The sequence below is a fragment of the Polypterus senegalus genome, chromosome 7, assembly GCF_016835505.1.
Source record: "Polypterus senegalus isolate Bchr_013 chromosome 7, ASM1683550v1, whole genome shotgun sequence".
NCBI lineage: Eukaryota > Metazoa > Chordata > Cladistia > Polypteriformes > Polypteridae > Polypterus > Polypterus senegalus.
This window is the reverse complement of record NC_053160.1, coordinates 1,108,697-1,127,775: the sequence shown is the minus strand read 5'-3', so window position 1 is coordinate 1,127,775 and position 19,079 is coordinate 1,108,697. Positions and strand designations below refer to the sequence as shown.

The 19,079-nt window shown below is 45.4% G+C and overlaps 2 protein-coding genes across 3 annotated transcripts in view; one reads left to right on the top strand and one right to left on the bottom strand.

Moving 5' to 3' along the window:
- The window catches only part of lingo2 (leucine rich repeat and Ig domain containing 2), a 578,579-nt gene that overhangs the window by 454,027 nt on the left and 105,473 nt on the right, over nt 1-19,079 (bottom strand). The gene's annotated exons all lie outside the window — the stretch shown is intronic.
- On the top strand, nt 8,779-17,178 carry LOC120532272. Its single transcript, XM_039758140.1, has 2 exons — nt 8,779-9,453; nt 16,085-17,178. The coding sequence occupies exons 1-2, from the start codon at nt 9,246-9,248 to the stop codon at nt 16,597-16,599; spliced, it is 723 nt and encodes a 240-aa protein (XP_039614074.1). The 5' UTR covers nt 8,779-9,245; the 3' UTR covers nt 16,600-17,178.

Sequence of the window (19,079 nt, the reverse complement as noted above, 5' to 3'; positions counted from 1 at the left end):
CGGTGTCCTCTCACAGTCCAGAGATGTGCAGGTGAAGTGGATTGGAGACCCTAACTTGTCCCGTGTGTGTGTGTGTGTGTGTGTGTGTCCCTGCCTTAGGATAGGCACCATCCTGCACCCTGGTCTGGATTAAGAGAGTTCAAAAAGGACATGACGTTCTGTCATTCAGTCCTAATTGTCTGAATAAAGAGCTCAAGTAAGCAATCAATCCAAACGTTATATAGCGCCTTACACAGTCAGTACAGATTAGGGATTTCTGATAAAACTTCATCAGTCAGTCAGTCAGTCAGTCAGTCATTCTCCAACCCGCTATATCCTAACACAGGGTCACGGGGGTCTGCAGGAGCCAATCCCAGCTAACACAGGGTGCAAGGCAGGAACAAACCCCAGCTGGGCGCCAGCCCACCGCAGGACACACACACACACACACCAAGCACACACTAGGGACAAATTAGGATCGCCAATGCACCTAACCTGCATGTGTTTGGACTGTGGGAGGAAACCGGAGCACCCGGAGAGAACATTCAAACTCCACGCAGGGAGGACCCGGGAAGTCTCCTAACTGCGCGGCAGCAGCGCTACCACTGCGCCACCGTGCCGCCCTCTTCATCAGTCCTTGTTTCATATAGCGCCTCACGGGCTAATTACCAATCTAAGATGTCTGAAGTGAGCCGATCGACCCAAAGATCCGTCAAGTTAAAGTCGATGCGGCAATTGCCAAGCAGCGATCTGTAAAAAGCATCGCTCGGTCCGCCCATATTGTTTATAGCACTTTACACAGTTAAGCAGCCGAATTGGGAGCTCAATCACTCAATCAATCATTCAGTCCGGTTATACTTCATATAGCAACTCACATGACGTGTAAAGCGATCTCTGAAAAGACTCGGCCGATCCTCACTCAGCGCAGCAAACGGAGACTACAGAATAGAATCCAGGAAGTCGTCGAGATTTATATAGCGCCTTACACCTCAGCTATGTAGACGTCTGAAAAGAACCCCGCAATCAACCAATAACTGTGTCCACATGTAGCAAACAAAGGCCACAAATGGGATTAATCTCATATGGCGCCTCACACATAAGGACGAGGACTCCGTGCAGGACCCCGCGCTTCTTTAAATGGCTCTCACTGAGCGGAGTCTCCCCCTTCATCTTCATTTACACCGGAGATCCCCTCCCAAGAAACGAAACGGCATTACCGGGCCGGCGTGTGAGGTGTGTGCCGCGCTGCCGCTTTTTAATTCTCCTTCTTCTTTATTTTTGTTTATTTGAATTCATGTCTGTATTCCGCACTTTCCTCCTTTAGAGGCACATTTCTTGGCCGTGGCGACGCAGCAGTTTTTCAAGCGAATGTCGCCGCTCGTGGGAGAGGAGCGGCTCAGGAACATTACGACTTGTTTGCCTCATTATAAAGAAATGGCATTAAAGAAGTGTTATTAGCGGGAACGGCCCCCTTTTGAATTTGAGCCGTCGTTTTGATGAGAGGTTACCATAAAGATTTCTGTTAACATCTCCGACTTTAAGCAAGGCAAAGTGCCCCTTCATTTACTCGCTGCCATTTGCCAGATTAAAAAGGTTTCTCAAGTAATCGAGAGCTCAATGAATGGCTTTGTAATTACAGTATATGGGAGCTCTGAGCTTGCAGATGGCTTTGGAAAAATATAAACAGAAAAAACAGAAATGTGATCGGGCGCGAGCGGCGCGTGGACGGGGAGCAAACGGCGCCCTCCCGTCTCTCTCGCTCAAGCGCGCACCTTCCCCGAAGACCGACATCTAACCCCCCCGAACTGACACACTTTGCAAGGGGACTTGCGGGGGCCACGTGACCCCTGGAGTTTGTGGAGTGTAACCAGGCAACAATGCTGAGCGTGTCACTTCAGTCGGTAGGAGTCCTCGACTAATAAAGCGCCTTTGCTGCTCTGTCACGTTTATTAGAATCTGTCAGCCTTTTCTCAAAACGAAACTTTCACAGAACCTTCACAAAGCCTCCTGTAAAAAAGAAACAATGGCCTCCAAACCCCTTTAACTTGGGCTCCACACCAAACACGGCTTTCAGGTCACAAATCGAACATCCGGACACCAAAACACAGAAAACATCGCTGGTCATTACGGTACAGGGCTTACAGTGGATGGGGGGGCCTTTACATGTGCAACTACAACAGAAGACTAGTGGCAAGCAAGAATAAAGGAATCGCTAAGCTGAAACAAATGACGACATAGGCAACGTGTAGAGGGATGGCACAGCAGCCTCACAACGATGACACCAGGGTTCAAGTCCCGGGTGCTCCCCCCATGGAGTTGGGTTTTTTCCTACAGTCCAGTGACATGCAGGTTATGTGGACTGGTGTGTGTGTTGAGCCTGTGATGGGCTGGTCTCCTGTCCAGGGACATTGAACAATCATTATTGAACAATCATTAGCGCTCTTGCTTTATGGACGTCACTGTGCTTTGTGGACTTTGAGATTGGACAGAGGGCCTGATGCTGTCAACTTCTGCCTTGCCTTTGTGGCTAAAACCTCTCTTCTCGGTCACACTTGTTTTGATTTTTTCCCCCCATTTTATGTAACCAGTTCTTAAAAAGTATTACAGGAGATCTGCTTGGTTATTGTGGGCCAGGGGTTTTAGGGTTTCTCTCTTCTTTGGCTTCATTTGGGCTGCTGCTGGGCTCAAAGGCCTGCCTCTTGATTTGGGAGCCAGGTCCATTTTGCGTCTGTTGTGATATCCCAAACAAGGCTTTGCCTTTCATATTTAGTTTCAGGCTTGACTGAGGCCTGCAGCTCCACTAAAAGAAGCAGTACAGGCCAATCATAACAGACTTGACAGACATAACAGCCTGCACACACCACAAGTTTAACACTAAAAAATAAAAATACAGAACTATTTTGAAATTGAAAAAGAGGAACCACAAAACAGCATCATCTAAACGTCAAAACAAGAAATCTTTCATTTGCAAAACGACATTTTCTTAAAAGTAAACTAAGCTAAAGAGTACCCCCAAAAAAAAAACAGACACACAATCAGAAATCCAACGAGTCCTCACAAGGATCCCACACCCTGTACAGAAAACGATGAGGGCGGGGCATAGAGCTGCTGTGTCTGGAGGCCACGCCCCTTAGAACAAGCTACATAAAACATCAGCGGGTAATTAACAGAGCAGAGCAAAAAGTAATGCATACAATAAATAAAATATGGAAAAGCAGGAAACAGAAACATCATAACACTTTACAAACAAAAATCACCAAAAGAAAGCGGACCTGACCTGCCTGAGGCCCACTACTCGTTAAGCCCGAGAGCCCGGCTGACTGTAACAAGCTCCATTTGGGTCTGTCCACACTGCCATGTGACATCTGGCCTTTTTACATTTATGCACTTTGGACAGTGTTTCTTGGAAGGATGAATTTTGCTGGTCAAAATGCCACGGCACTCTGGGTAGAAGGACGGAAATGATAAAAGCCTGGATGCCTCGGTGAAAGGGTCTTCATGGGTGGTGGCTGTTAGCTCGGTGACAAATGACCCTGCAGTACGCCAGCAATGACACGACCCACTTCACTTACTTGGGAAATCATGCAAAGTACAAAATGAGGCTCAAGTGCTTTCCAATGGTCACCAGCTTATGGACTTTGCAGAGCAAAAGATTGATGGACCCCCACTGAAGTGGTCAATAAGTCAAAGTACTGTAGAAAATTGATATGCGAGGGTTTGACAGACATGTGACCCCAGAGACACCCCTGGGATATGCACATAATGGGCTTTGGGCACCATTGTGTCCATAAATATGAAATGCACTATACAGACAGATATGAAAAGCAGTAAACAGATAGATAGAAATGAAAGCTGCTATATAATAGATAGATAGATAGATAGATAGATAGATATGAAAGGCGCTATATGATATAGATAGATAGATAGATAGATAGATAGATAGATAGATAGATAGATAGATAGATAGATAGATAGATAGATAGATAGATATGAAAGGCGCTATATGATATAGATAGATAGATAGATAGATAGATAGATAGATAGATAGATAGAGTGAAAGGCACTATATAATAGATAGATAGATAGATAGATAGAGTGAAAGGCACTATATAATAGATAGATAGATAGATAGATAGATAGATAGATAGATAGATAGATAGATAGATAGATAGAAATGAAAGGCGCTATATGATATAGATAAATAGAAATGAAAGCTGCTATATAATAGATAGATAGATAGATAATGGATGGCATGCAAAGACTAGTATCCCAGCCAGGACTAAACAAGGTTTCTTATGTGGCTAGGAGGCCAGTGTGATGGAGGGACAGGGGGAGAAATCCTGTCAGCACTACCAGCTCCCCCCATATGCCTGATGCCAGCATCCCTGGGATACCTGCAGGGTATGCTGGGAGCTGTAGTCCTGTGGCTCAGCCCTGTTGTGTTCCTGGGGGACCACCAGAGGGAGCTGCCAGGACTAATCATACCTACTGTATGGGGTGCCCATTTGACCCAGAAGTGTTACCATCGGGCCGTGAGAAAACCAGAGCCACCAGCAAAAGATGACTAAGAAAGCAGCAAATTCAACAAGAAAACAAAACCGTCCCTCCTAAACCAAATACACAACTGCTGGATCCTCCTTCTGATTGGGTATTTAGAGCCAGGAGGAGGAGGAGCCAGCAGCTGTGACGCCAGAGTGGCTTCACCTCCTTTGGACTCCACCCACAATACACATGATGAAGAGGCACAATTCATCAAACAAACAGAAAACAAACGCAAGGATGAAAAACAACCCTTCAAAGATGATAACAAGCACACGCATTACATCACACTGTCTTAATAAAACTGCAAACCCTTCCTGAATATCAAATGTTTAGTGAACTTTCTGTGATGAATTCTTTAGAGTCAGGAGACATGCAAGTGATGGCACAATGGAGTTCTGATTGTGGGTTACCATCCAAAAACAGGGCTCAACTGGGCACACTGCTAAGAAAGTTGGGTTGTGTGTGCCCAAAATAAAGAGTGGCATCAAACTGAACTGCCATCTAACACTTATTGTGTGTGTTGCCCCTTCATCTTCATATTTTAGGACTCTTGGATTGTGAATGCTCTGCCTCTTGGTTACAGTTGCTCCTCCTCTTTTGCATGCCTCACCCCCTAATTTTAGTCCTTCTTCATTTCCTGTCAGTAAGCTGATGTTACATTAAGCAGATTCCCATCGATGGGTTTGCTGAGAGTAGTCGCTGATCTTGAAGTTGGCATGATTGTAAATCGCTGGCCACATCACTATTAGTGACTGAGTGGCAACTTTCCAGCGTTGCAGTGCCTGTCCCTTTTTCTGACTGGCTTGATGGAGCCAGCGCCTTTGAAAGGGTTAACGGGTACAGCGAGTGCAGCCACCCTTCTTTTTTTTTGTTCCGTTCTGTGGTGGTACGTTAAACATGAGACATCAGACAGACAAGCTTCTCTTCTCTTTGTGGGGTCTCATACAGCCATGTTCCTCATTCTTCACCACATCATTGTACTGAGTGTTCATTGGCTGTCAGCTCTCACATGCACACATGCCCCGCCCCTACAACTACAGGTGAAATCAAACCTGTTTGAGTGGCACGTCAGGGGGAGCCAGTTGGACTGAGTCACTGGGGATGTCACATTAGGTGACTGGACTTCACGCGAGCACAACGCCAACTGACCCAAAATCGCTAAGGTTATTTAAATGAAGGCTAAGACTGAAACATTACTGGCAAAACAGTCTAACATGGCACGACCTTCAGAATCACTCATGAGGCATCAAAAAAAATATTCTAGTGAGCGGATTCACATATACTGCAGTCATAAGAAAATTATCTTTATTGAGTGGAGTAAACATCATAGGAAAGACTGCTGCAAGTGAATTGAGATTGTGTGGCAGTGACGTCCAGGAGTTTGAGTGAGGAGGGTCACAGGTTGAGAACTTCTGCAGCCCCCCGCAGCCCACGCGCTCATGAACTTAACCCCGAGGCCACGCTCTGCTCGTACTGTCGATCCCACACTGATGTGATGGCTGCAAGTCTCTCTAAGCCTCTTAGAAGCTCATCGGGGTGAGAACGTCAACTGACTGGGGTCAAACCCCCTCTTCCCGGACCTTACCTACACAGACAGCATCATCCGAGATGTGCTCACCAGTCCGCACTGTGGTATGTTGGCGCCGGGGGTCAGTCAGGCTGATGTTCAAATGGCCTTCAGTCATCAACTGGCGCTGCAGGCAGGAGGGCTGAAGTAGAAACTGGTGACACCCATCAGTTTACACCCACTCTCTTCTACAGAATGTGAATGCAAACTCACAAAATGGGAATCAACAAAAGGTACTAGCCAACCCGCGGCGTAGCATACACCGCATAATCAGGCCGCTTTTTAAATGAGTTTTAAGCACAGAGGAAAAAAGAAACATTTGAAAAATCCGTAATTTAATAAACCACCAAGAAAAGTAACATTGCAACAATGCACGGTATGAACCAACATACAATTGTCCATGACTGAAAACCGGAGGAGCGCCGTTGCGCTTTCTCCTTCCAAAGCGAAGGACGGGGTTGAACGGCGCTCGTTCAGTACGCACTGCCCGCTTATGTGCCCACCCCCAACTCCCTACCTGTGTACACTCCAAACGCACCTGTGAGTCACGTTGACTGTTCATTTTCAAAACACGCCTCAGTCGGTTTCCACGTTGATTTTTCATTGTTCTTTGCGGTTCCGGCTGCTTTTTTATATATAATCCACCAAGTCACCCGACCATGGGGGGCTTTACAAAGGGCAGGGACGTAATCAGTGCGAGCGTATGACCCGCACGTACTGGGAATTTCTCGTTCGTGGGGAACAATTGGAAGCCACGGTCTCTATGACGAATGAGGTTCAACGGCTTACGCACGGCTCCCCGCGCCGGGTAGACACACGTTGATCCATTCAGTGTAGCGCGCGTGCAGTACCGGACATACAAGTGCATCACAGACCTCTTAATGCTCAATCTCACGTGGCTGAAAGCCACTTGTCCGTCTAAGAATTTGGACGCTGACCGCTGTTGAGTCATGTAACTATTTAGCAGGCAGGAGTCTCGTTCGTTTTCAGAAATAAGCAGCCAAATCGCTCCACCAACTAAGAACTGCCAGGCACCACCACCCACAGAATCGAGAAAGAGCTATCAATCTGTCAATCCTGTCTGTGTCGGGCCGGGTGAGGTGTCCTGTGTTGAGTCAAATGAAGCGAAAGGCTTCACACCTGGTGGTGCCCTTCCGTCAATTCCTTTAAGTTTCAGCTTTGTAACCATACTGCCCCCTGAACCCAAAGACTTTGGTTACCCGGTTGGCTGCCCTGTTGCGGGGCCTGCATTGGTGAAGCAGGTGAGACGGTAATGAAACAGAGGCACAGGGCTTATTGGTTTTTAAAGACTGCCTCCTTCATTGGGTTTAAACCAATGCACGGAACGAACGAACACACAATCGTCCGTGCGGCGCTCAGGGTGGAACGGGAGGAGAGAAGGACGGCCACTCCGCTCCCTCCGTCATGCTAGTCTGCCGATTTCTCGTTCAGTATACACTGCCTGCTCATGTGCCCACCTTAGGGTTGCCACCCGTTCTTTAAAATACAGAATCGTCCCGTATTTGAGAATGAAATTGCGCGTCCCGTTTTGAATCAATACGGGATGGGTTTTGTCCCGTATTTTTTTTATCATTTTTTTAAAGCAGCGTCTCATGCAAATCATCCCACACGCATTTTATGAAGATGCCTCCTTTCCTACTTTTGATTGGGTAATACTTGATGTCATCGTTAGTTTGATTGGTCTTTTTAACTGTCCAGTGAGGAGGGCGGGTCTTTTAAGTAGAGTCTGCAAAGTGTTGGCAGAGAGTAATATTAAAAAAATGGCAGATGCTTCTCCAGGTAACCCCCCGCGTCTTAAAGTTTCAGAGCTTAAACGCAAGCGGCTGCAAAAATACCGCAGAGAGTGGGAGGAAACAAATACTTGGCTGCAGAGTGTTAGCGGAAATTGTTATCAAGCCAACTGCACAATTTGTCGGAGAGCGTTCTCTGTGATAGGGTTGCCACCCGTCCTTTAAAATACGGAATCGTCCCGTATTTGAGAATGAAATTGCGCGTCCCTTATTTTTTTGTATTAAAAGTGGTAACCCTAGCCTACCTCGTCACTCGAGTCGTTGTCGTCTTTGTACAGACCAGATGCACCTGTGACTCACGTAGATCTTTCATTTCCTTTCTATATATAATCCACCAAGACACCCGACCACGGTGGTAGCGAGGTGGGAGGGCGGTGTGTACAAAGTGCAGGAGTATCTAAGAAGACGCATGTTTGTCGCGGATGTGAATTGCTGGATGTAGCGTGTAAAACAGTTTGCTATAGTGCATGCGGTCGTGCGTCGTAAACGAAAACTCGGTTTTTAAAGACTGCTTACTTCATTGTGTTTTAACCTCAGTTGTAAAGGAACGTTTTAAGGATCCCATGGGATACCCCTCGCAGTGGCACATCTAAACCAGAAGGTGGCGCCCATCCGATCCTCCACTCACAGAGCACTCGATTCTTCATGTAGTGCCTTTCATAACCGACACGACTACACGGCATTTTAAGGATTACTTTCATTTTTCCTTTCTTTCTTAGAGCTCCTTTACTATTGGACATAATGATGTAGCACTTTATGACGGTCTCCATTTTCCGTTTTATAGTTCCTTTCGTAATGAGCACTGCTATATAGCACATAAAGAATTTCTTTCTTTTAGCGCCTTTCCTAATAATAAACTGAAACCTTGAACAAAAACACACACACACACACACACACACACACACACACACACACACACACACACACACACACACACATACATACATACATAGGCAGACTGTGTAAAAAGAACCCAATAAAACTTTAATAACGAGTGAAAATCGCAAGACACCCCTTGCCAACCCCCCTTCATCCCTCAAACGCACGCCAGGGAGACAGCAAAGCACGAGTTACAGCAGAACGACTTAACGTACGTACAGTATTTATAACCACCTTACTCATAAGCTATGTGACTCAAGGACATCTAAAACAACGTCTTCCAAACCAGAACTCACTTTTCACGCAGTTCTCCTCATCCGAATTAAGATCAAAATGAAGAAAAGGCGCGCCTAAGTTAACGTCACAGCTGGGGCAAAGGTCAACAATGAAAATTAAAATGGTCAATTTTGAGTAAAAATCATTTGAAATATTTTTGCTTAACGTACTCAAATCCAGATGACCAAATAATGGATTTTAGGGGAGTTTTAACGATATTAAAAGTAACCCGTTTCCCGAGCGCGGGTCGCAGAACTCCTGCGTCCACGCGCGGCTTCCGCTTTCTACTCTGCCTGCCCGCCTTTTTCAGCGCGCTCGCCCTCGCTGCAGTCCTGCGGGTACGAAAGCGCGCGGCCGTCCACCTCAGCAGGGGACAGGGAGGAAGCCGGCGGGCGGCAGGTAGGTAGGTAGGTAGGTGCGCTTCTTCTTCACTCGCCAGCCCACCGAATGGACACACCCTTCACACTGCGCAAGGACACAACACCCACTCGTAGCTGCAAAGTACAGTTGCACGGTTTACTTTATCTAACGGCGCTGTCCCGTTCACCTAACTAAACTTGTTTTTATTCCTGTAAAATGCGTGGCGCCTCCTCGCGTGATTCGATTTCGGGTTCAGTTCCTGTCTGGTGTCCAGTTCTGCGTGGGTCGGCCCCTGAACTGGAATACGCGCTTCCCAATATGGATGGCAGCGTCTCACTCTGATATTTGATTTCATTTGATTTGTGTCTCGTGCTGCTCATTTCGTGCTCACTGCTGCTTTTCTCTCGCATAACACACTCATCAGTCCCTCCGTCTCCCGGACCTGCTTTCTCTCCCACAGGCCCCGTGCCAGGCAACTCTGACTCTGAATTGCATTAAATGGGTTCAAAAATGGACGGATGGACCTTCTTGAAAGCGTTGCCGTTATTAAGCGTCATCATTAAATTGCTGACAACTTGCTGCCTGCCAGATGGCAGTGGATGATGAATCGATAATTGCACGCATTTCAAACCATTTAGATTTCCTCTCCACTTGAGTGAAACAATTAAGACCCATCAATGTGCTTGCGTGCCGGGGTGCCGGTGTAGGGGGGTTTGGTGTTAGTAAAGCAGGATGTTGTCCTTCAGCCTACAGGCAGGGGGAGCTGCAGCTGCCCCTCAAGGCGTTTGGTTTAAAAGTGAGAGTGAGAGAGAGAGAGAGAGACCCACCAAGGCCAGGGCACAGGGCAGCGACGCTTCACAACCACAAGGGGGTGCCCACCTGAACCTCCACAGCACCCCACACTTTTTCTTTTATATGGCACCTTTCATACTGGACATTATTACACAGTTCTTTCTTTCTTTTATAGCAATCTTTTATAAAGGACACTACTATACAGCATTTTAAGAATTTCTTTCATCTTTTTCTTTGTTTTTCATATTGTGCCCTTTATGGTGGGCACTACAATGTCTAGCAGCTTCCTTCTTTCTTTATTTATTTTTTTTTAGCACCTTTCATAATGAACACTGCTTTATAGCCCTTTCTTTCTTTATTCCATGTAGTGAAGGAGTGTCCAACTCCGGTCCTGGTGGGCCGTAAGCGCTGCAGGTTTTCATTCTCACCCCTTTTCCTAATCTGTTTTCACTGCTAATTAAGTCCTTTTTCTGTTTTTAAGGATTCACTCCTCTAAATTGATTTGTTTCTTCATGAAATGGCAGCCAAACAGAAATGCAACAGATGAGCAGCTGAACTGGAACGTCAAACTCCAGCCAGTTTGACTCCAACCAGTTTCTTAATGAGAAACCAATTCGGCTCTTGTTCAGAAAGTGGACGTCACTTGGTTGTTTCACAATAATTAAGATTAGGTATATAAGTAGATTTCTCATTTCTGGTATCATCTTAGCCCTAAAATCGTGGCTTAACATCAGGGACCTATTTTATTGACCTTAAGGTTAGTGTTTGGGCGAGGGGAAGGCCGTCTCAAGTGGCGTCCGCTTTCTGAACAGGACACGCCAATTCTTGCTGCTATTGAATATCCGGAGTGTTCGCTGCTCTCGTTCTGCCACAGCAGACGGTGGATTTTCTGTTTTTTTTTTTTTTTCTGAGACCACCATCATGATGTTTTGGTGACCTGAGCAGACCAACATGACCGAGATCTTCACCTTCTTCTTTACTTTCAGGTGAGCTGGTCATGTGACCGCTTGTTTTGTGTCTCCTTATTGTTTGGCTGCTCGCTAAGGAAAAAGAAACATCTTAAGGGGGTCCGAGTCACGTCAATTAAAATGAAGGCAGCAAAAACTGCTCACTAATTAAGAAGTTGGTTAGAATGAAAACTTACAGCCACTGCGGCCCACCAGGACTGGTTTGGGACACCCCTGATGTAGTGCATTTCATAATGAAGACCACACTGTAGCACTTAATGATTTTCTTTCTCCCATATAGCACCTTTCATAATGGATGCTGTTTTATAGCCCTTTCTTTCTTTCTTTCTCTCAGCCTTTCATAATTGACTTCAGCATATGACACTTTATGATGGTATTTCTTTCTCTCATATGCTTCCTTTCAAAATGGATACTAATAATATAAATTTATAGCACTTTATGATTTATTTTTTCCATACAGTGGCTTTCATAATGATCAGATCTGTACGCGGTGGCTCAGCGGTATCACTGCTGCCTTCCACTAAGCAGACCAGATTCACATTGTGAGTCCTCCCAGCATGGAGTCTGCATGTTCTCCCCGTGTCTTTATGGGTTTCCTAAAGTCCAAAGACATTGAGGTTAAGTAAATTGGCGATCCTAAGCTGGCCCCGGTGTGTGGGTGAGGTGTGTGTGTGTGTTTCCATTGCAATGGACTAGCGTCCCGTCCAGGGTTTGTTCCTGATTTGCACCCTCAGCTAGGTGGGAGAGGCTATAGAAGACCCCCGTGACCCTGCGCAGGCCTGAGTGTGCTAGAAAATGACTCTGATATTCTTTCTTTTCTGCAGTGCCTTTCATAAGGAGCTCTCTCTTATATAGCTTTTTCTTTCTTTCTTTCTTTCTTTCTTTCTTTCTTTCTTTCTTTGATATAGAGTCTTTCATATTGGACATTTCTATATAAAGATATGACTTTTTGTTTGTTTGAAATAGAGTACCTTTCATAACAACTACTGTTATTTAGCTCTTTATGATGGTATTTCTTTCTTTTTTCCATATAGCGCCTTTCGTACTGGACATTATTACAGATTTCTTTCTTTCTTATTTTTTCTCTCTCCCTCTGTTTTTTTTCTTTTCCTAACCCACTTTCAGGCTTTCCGCAGCCCACCAACGTGTCCCGGCGCCCCCGCCGCTGCCAGCTCCTGCTTTGTCTTCTGTGCCTTCTCCACTCAGTGTTGCTGATTAGCGCATTACCAGATGGGAAGCAGTTTGTCATTAGCTGCTGTTTAGATTTCATTTTGTCTGCCAACAATCTCACAAAGACATTTCTGTGGAGGAGAGCGCCAGTCGAGTGCCAGCGTCTGCTTGGCATTGGTTTGCTCTTTTTTTTTTTGTTTTTCTTTTTTTTTCGCCATCTCTATTTTTTTTTTCTAACTGTTCTTTTAACGGATAAGGAAACAGAAATGGAGAAAAAAAAAAACCCAAAACAAAGCCACCAAGTCATCAGCTTGGGTTGTGAATCGACACTCGCCGTCTCCTGCGGCTCGCGCCTCCATTCGTGCTGCCGCTCCATTTTTAACACAATGCCACACCGCGGCCCTTTTTGATTTAAATGTTAATGCTTCACCCTGTAATCATGCCAGCCAGAGTCCCTAATAGAAATAATCTCCTGAAATCCCAGGCAGTGGAGTGAGTCTGAGCGATGAGGGAAGTCTGGAGAAAGTGGAGGGACATGAAGATGAGATGGTCTTTAAAGTCTGGAGGGGGTTAGCAGAGTGAGTGCCAGGGGCACATGGGGGGAGGGGGGTCCACTAGAAGATGCCCAAATGTCAGGTCAGTCAGTACAGTACAGGTGTGGAAAGAAGCCCCTTGGAGAGTTCCGTGAATTTGTCGGCTCACTGGTTTGTGCTGCTGGTGTCCCAGGTTCAAATCTTGTCCCAGTGCACTTTGGGTTTTCCTTCTCAAATCACCAAAGATGCTCAGGTTAGGTTGACTGGCAGCTCGTAAGGGATATCGGTGAGAGCGAGAGTGAGAGTTTCCTGTCGTGCAGACCTCGGCCCCCTAAATCGGCTTAAACAGATTTGAGAATAAGCCGTGCGAATGGACACTGCTGCTTCTTCACAGCCCTGGGTTCAAGTCCAAGCACCATTAAGTCTATAGAGTTCAACTCGGCTCCCTACTTAAACTAACAAGTCACCAGTGTATGAACTTGGTGTGGGTGGCACCACTCGAGCGGTTAGCTGTGGGAGTCAACAAGACCCCTCAAGATGGGGACACGAGCCTTGAATCAGCAGTTCAGAAGTACATGCAAGCTGAGGGACGGGAGCAGCAAGAGGACGCGCTCACCTCGGGAGAGCAGATTCACAAAGATCAAACGATGTGCCGCTGAAAGGGATCAAAGGCGGGCGCCTCGTCTCCTGCAGGGTTCTAAAAGGCCACTTGATTCACTGATCTCCGTTCCGCTCTCTTCCACCTGCCTTTGGTCTCTTTCACCTGCCTGGAGTTTTGTTTTTTTATGAGGGGGACATCACCAAAAATAAAAAATAAAAAAAATTGAGATTTCACGAAAACATTGAAAAGATGACGTTTAGTGCTGCTCTTCATTGTTCTGTCCTCCACTTGAGACCAGCAACAAAGAGAGCCATTTGTGTTGGCGTGACACACTTGGGCACTGATAGAAAAGCAACCAGTGTGATGCAATAGGGAGATGGCATTTGTTTAAAACAACACTGCATTTGTCCGCAGTTCTTGAGAGCCAACACCTACTCGGCCTTTTGTGACACCATTAAAGATGGAGGTTTCGTAAAAACGGTGACGCAACATGTGCTTCACCAGATGCCGCTGCTCCGCCAGAGTTTTACTGTTTAGACTTGGGCGCGTGTTTTAGAAAAATCTGGAAGATTCCACCAGGTGGCAGTACGAGATATCATCACGGAGAGAAATCGTTGGACTTCACTGTGTTGTGAATTGCCTGAAACATCCATTCAATTCTGAGGACACCTTCCCACAATATCTCTGAAAACGATATTTAATGATTACATCCATCAATCCGGGGATGTGCCCATTCCAGAAAGTATCGGGCGCAAGACAGAAACAGAAAAGCGACAGGTGAGTTGTAATAAGGAGATGGCATTTGTTTAAACTTAAAGAGCCAACACCTACTTGGCCTTTGTGACACCATTAAAGATGGAGGTGAAAGGTGGAAGCTGATTGTTAGTCCTGATTAATGTTTCTGGTCTTTTCTCTGAGACCCCCAGCAGCAATGACAGCTATTTAGGATGGTGTGACACACTCAAAAAAGAAAAGTAAAGTGACCGGTGCACTGTAGAAGGGTCAATGGCCCCTTAAAATGACCCCGGACTCACTGAGAAGGGGGTCTTTGTGACACCAACAGAGTCAGAGACTTCCTACAAACAATGAGAGCAGTCGGCCATTTGCACGTCCGGTCTCGGCGACGCCCCTCGTGTTTCTGTTGTCCGCTGAAGGGCGGGGCCAATGACACGTCTGAGCAGTTGGCCGGCCAGGCTGGTTTTCAACGAGCTCATCTCGCCAGCCTGTGCTTTGGTTGCTTCTCTGGCACTTTTGGAGCTTTTTCTTTTGCTTTCGGTGGTCCCAGACACGTCCCACTCCGAGGTGCCCCCATGAAGACAGGCTCAGGTTAGTGTGCCAAGCATTCCCAATAAACAGCAGAGGAGCGATTCAGGAAGTAAAAGGCCGTCCATTAAGATGACCCTGGACTTTGCTGAGAGATTTGAAAGAGGAAAGCGGATTTGATAAACTTTGATAAACTTTTTGATAAACTTTGATAAACTTTGATAAACTTTTTGATAAACTTTGGTATTTTTGTCACCACAAGAAAAGGGTTTCATACAAGCCATGAAAGTCGTGTGCCGATTGTGCCCCCATTTTAAGAGCTGCGGCTTCACTGGGGACCAGTAGCTGTGAAGGTGGGCAGGCTGTTGTTGGATGTTTCTTGTAAAGGAGTCAGGTGGGCTCATTTCAGCTGTGGTTTAGTTGTCTCTCAGACCTGTCCTACTCCAAGGCGCCTGCATGATGTCCGTCTTCGAAGGGCTCCTTAGAGGGTGAAAACCAAAAACGCCAAGGGGTCATGCAAATGAGGAGAGGAGGAAACAGGTGGTCCTTCCTTTTTTTTTTAAGGTTGCATCTCATATTTCTGTGGTCTTCAGGAGGTCAGCAGCAGTTATGTGTCTGACCAGAGAGCAGCTTGGTGTCTTGTCATGTTGCTATTGGGGTTGCGTGGCACGGTGGCACAGTGGGTGGCGCTGCTGCCTCGCAGTTAGGAGACCCATCTGGGTTTGCTTCCCGGGTCCTCCCTGTGTGGAGTTTGCATGTTCTCCCCGTGTCGGCGTGGGTTTCCTCCCACAGTCCAGAGACATGCAGGTTAATTGTCCCCTAGTGTGTGTGTGTGTGTGTGTGTGTGCCCTGCGGTGGGCTGGCACCCTGTGCTGGCTGGGATTGGCTCCAGCAGACCCCCATGACCCTGTGTTACGATATAGTGGGTTGGACGATGACTGACTGACTGACTGGCTGGCTGTTGTGGGTTTTTGGCTTGTAGTGCAGAAGGGGCTAAAGTTGCCTTGAAAGCTGGCATATTGCAATCTTTGTAGTTGGCCAATTAAAGGGGTCCTTTGGCTTAACATCTCACAGCATCCATAATGGCTAACATGGTACACCACCCGGGTCTTTGGCTTAAATGGTCCCTGCATGGAGTCAAGCATTCACTCGTGGAGCAATTCAACTTGGTGCCACACACTCGACATACCAAGTAGAAAAGCAGCAGGTGCATAGCAAGAGGCAAACGGCGTGTGTTAGAATGACAAAGACAGGCTTGGGGGCCGCCGATCTCGACCTCCTCTGATGTACAGATCATGTTATATATATACTGTATAACGTATGTTTGTTTTTTGTTGTTTTAGATGCACTGCGGAGGCACAGCGAGAGGCCGAGGACTGGAACGCTGACTGTGAGAGGTGAGTGCAGAGCTCTGGAAAGAAGACAAGAAAGGCGCCGAAGCAGAGTCCGATACCCGAGTCCGTCTCTAATGACGCAGTTGTGTTTGAGTTTTATTACAACTTGCTGGCTCACAAGACTGAAAAGCGGCCTCTTATTCAAAAACGGGGCCTTCAGGCCTATTAATCGGCCTGGCTCCAGACTACACGGCCCGTCAAACCAAAATGAAGCCAAGACTCGAAAAGGGAGAAGGGAAGCAGAAACACAGAACAGATGTCCAATTTCGGCCAGCGTTTCTCCCTTGGCTGAGGTTCAAAGTCGCGTCTCGTGTCTCTTCTGCCCATTTGTGTGCCATTCATTTGTATTTGTGTTTCTTTTGTTTATGATGTGCCTTGTCCTTTGTGTTTATTTGCTTATGTCCCATCAAGGGGCGGGGCCACCTGTCAATCACTGCCAGGAACCGCCCTCATACCCTCTCTAGATTGGAGGCCCTTCTGTCCTCCCTGGTGGTTCAATTCGAATGGACGAGGGAGTGGAGGGTCGACTTGTGTGTTGCTGTGCCCTTTTGCTTCTGTGCTTTCCTGGATTTTTGGAACGTGTGCTCTGCTCGTGACTTCACCGTGGGATTCTGTGTTTGCTGTGGTTTGACTTGCGATTTGTTTTGTGCTCATAGGAGCTTCTTGTAGTGGACAGCCTTTTTATTTTATAAAGAGTCTTCTGGGCCCCGTTTGAATCTGACTGGGATTTGAACAGCAACCACCACCCCTTGAACTGGTATTTCTGGGACTTCTGGGCTTTTGGAACTCCTGAGTCACAACACAGTAAAGTGAAAGAATGTATTACAATACATTTAGAAAGAAGACAACGACAAAAGACTGGAACCGAGATGTTTATGTAAAATCTTTAACCCGTAGGGCGGCGTGGTGGCTCTCTGGCTAAAAACCTGGCAGTGACAGAAGGAGTGCCACTCCGCTGGGCCCTTGAGTAAGGGCCCTTAACCTGCCATGACTCCACAAGCCCTGTGTGACCGACCCCAAAACTCTCTGTTGGGTAAGCGAAACCTGACACATCCCTCATACAAGAGAAAGACAGGGAAGTCAAGCAAAAAAAAATGATGATGATGATTTAAAACATTAAAAATTATTTTAGAAAATAAATTAAATTATATTAAATTATAAAAACAAATGATTCAAATTATTAAAAAATAAAGAAAATTCAAAAAAATTACAGATTCCTAATACAAGAAAACAAATGTAAAACAATTATTAAAACATTATTAAAAATTAATTTAAAAATAAAGAAAAATACAAGAAAAATGACAGATTCCTAATGCAAGAAAATAAAAAAATATGAATTATTAAAAATTCTTTAAAAAAAGAAAATACAAGAAAAATACTACAAAATTAAAGAAAATTGAAAATTATAAAAAAAATAAAGATAATACAAGACAAATGACAGATTCATAATACAAGAAAATTCTAATAAAATAAAATACATTATAAATAACAATTATTAAAAAATATTTTTAACAAATGTAAGAAAATGACAGATTCCCAATACAAGAAACTGCGTATACTGTAGTGAGTAAAGGGTTAAAAATCACTTTTAAAAAGCCAATCACAGAATGTAAACACAACCGGGTCTGTAATCCAAAGCGGCGATCATAAAGCAGAACGTCACTCTCAAGGGTACTCACAATAGAATTAGAATTAGAACATTAGAACAATCTCGACGAGAACCGGCCATTCAGCCCAACAAAGCTCGCCAGTCCTGTCCACTTGTATCCTCCAAGAAAACATCAAGTCGAGTTTTGAAAGTCCCTAACGTCTTACTGTCTACTACACTACTTGGTTGCTTATTCCAAGTGTCTGTCGTTCTTTGTGTAAAGAAAAACTTCCTAATGTTTGTGTGAAATTTACCCTTCACAAGTTTCCAACTGTGTCCCTGTGTTCTTGATGAGCTCATTTTAAAATCACAGTCTCGATCCACTGTACTAATTCCCTTCATAATTTTAAACACTTCAATCAGGTCACCTCTTAATCTTCTTTTGCTTAAACTGTAAAGGCTCAGCTCTTTTAATCTTTCCTCATCACTCAACCCTTGTAGCCCTGGAATCAGCCTAGTCGCTCTTCTCTGGACCTTCTCTTGTGCTGTTATGTCCTTTTTGTAGCCTGGAGACCAAAACTGCACACAGTACTTAAGATGAGGCCTCACCAGTGTGTTATAAAGGTTGAACAGAACCTCCTGTGACTTGTACTCCACACATCAAGGCGCTATATAACCTGACACTCTGTTAGCCATCTTAAAGGCTTCTGAACACTGTTGGGAAGTTGATAGCTTGGAGTCCACTGTGACTCCTAAATCCTTCTCATAAGGTGGACTCTCGTTTTTCCGACCGCCCATTGTGTATTCAAACCTCACATTTTTACTTCCTATGTGTAATTCTTTACATTTACTGACATTAAATTTCATGCTCCACAAATCTGCCCAAGCCTGTCTGCTGTCCAAGTCCTTCTGTAATGATATAACAGATTCCAAATTATCTGCTAATCCACCTATCTTGTGATCATCTGCAAACTTAAATAAATAAAAAATCAAGACCCCCAACTAACACGAGTGCACTCAAAAGTAAGAGCGCCACCCTGAGGCTGGTCCAGGCTTATACAGGCCAGGGGGCGGAGCCACATCTGCAGCGCCAGGTGACACACACAACAGGTAAGAACATAAGATCAGAGCACTCTAGATGAGAGCAGGCCATTCAGCCCAACAACGCTCGCCAGTCCTATGCACTTATTATTAAAAGAATAGACAATGACTTGAAATTAGGAAAGGAAAAGAAAAATAATAAAAAAAAAAAAAACAATAGTAACATAAAAAGAAGGTATAAAAAAACAACCAAATGAATAAAGAAAAGGAACAAGAAATGCGCCATCTTCACAGTCCATGGTGGAGTTAAGGCCG

Bases quoted from the DNA above. Each gene is read 5' to 3' on its own strand.
- LOC120532272 (XM_039758140.1), top strand. From the start codon at position 9,246: ATGGATTTTAGGGGAGTTTTAACGATATTAAAAGTAACCCGTTTCCCG. The intron at 9,454-16,084 runs GTAGGTAGGTAG...TTGTTGTTTTAG, and splicing joins AGGAAGCCGGCGGGCGGCAG to ATGCACTGCGGAGGCACAGC.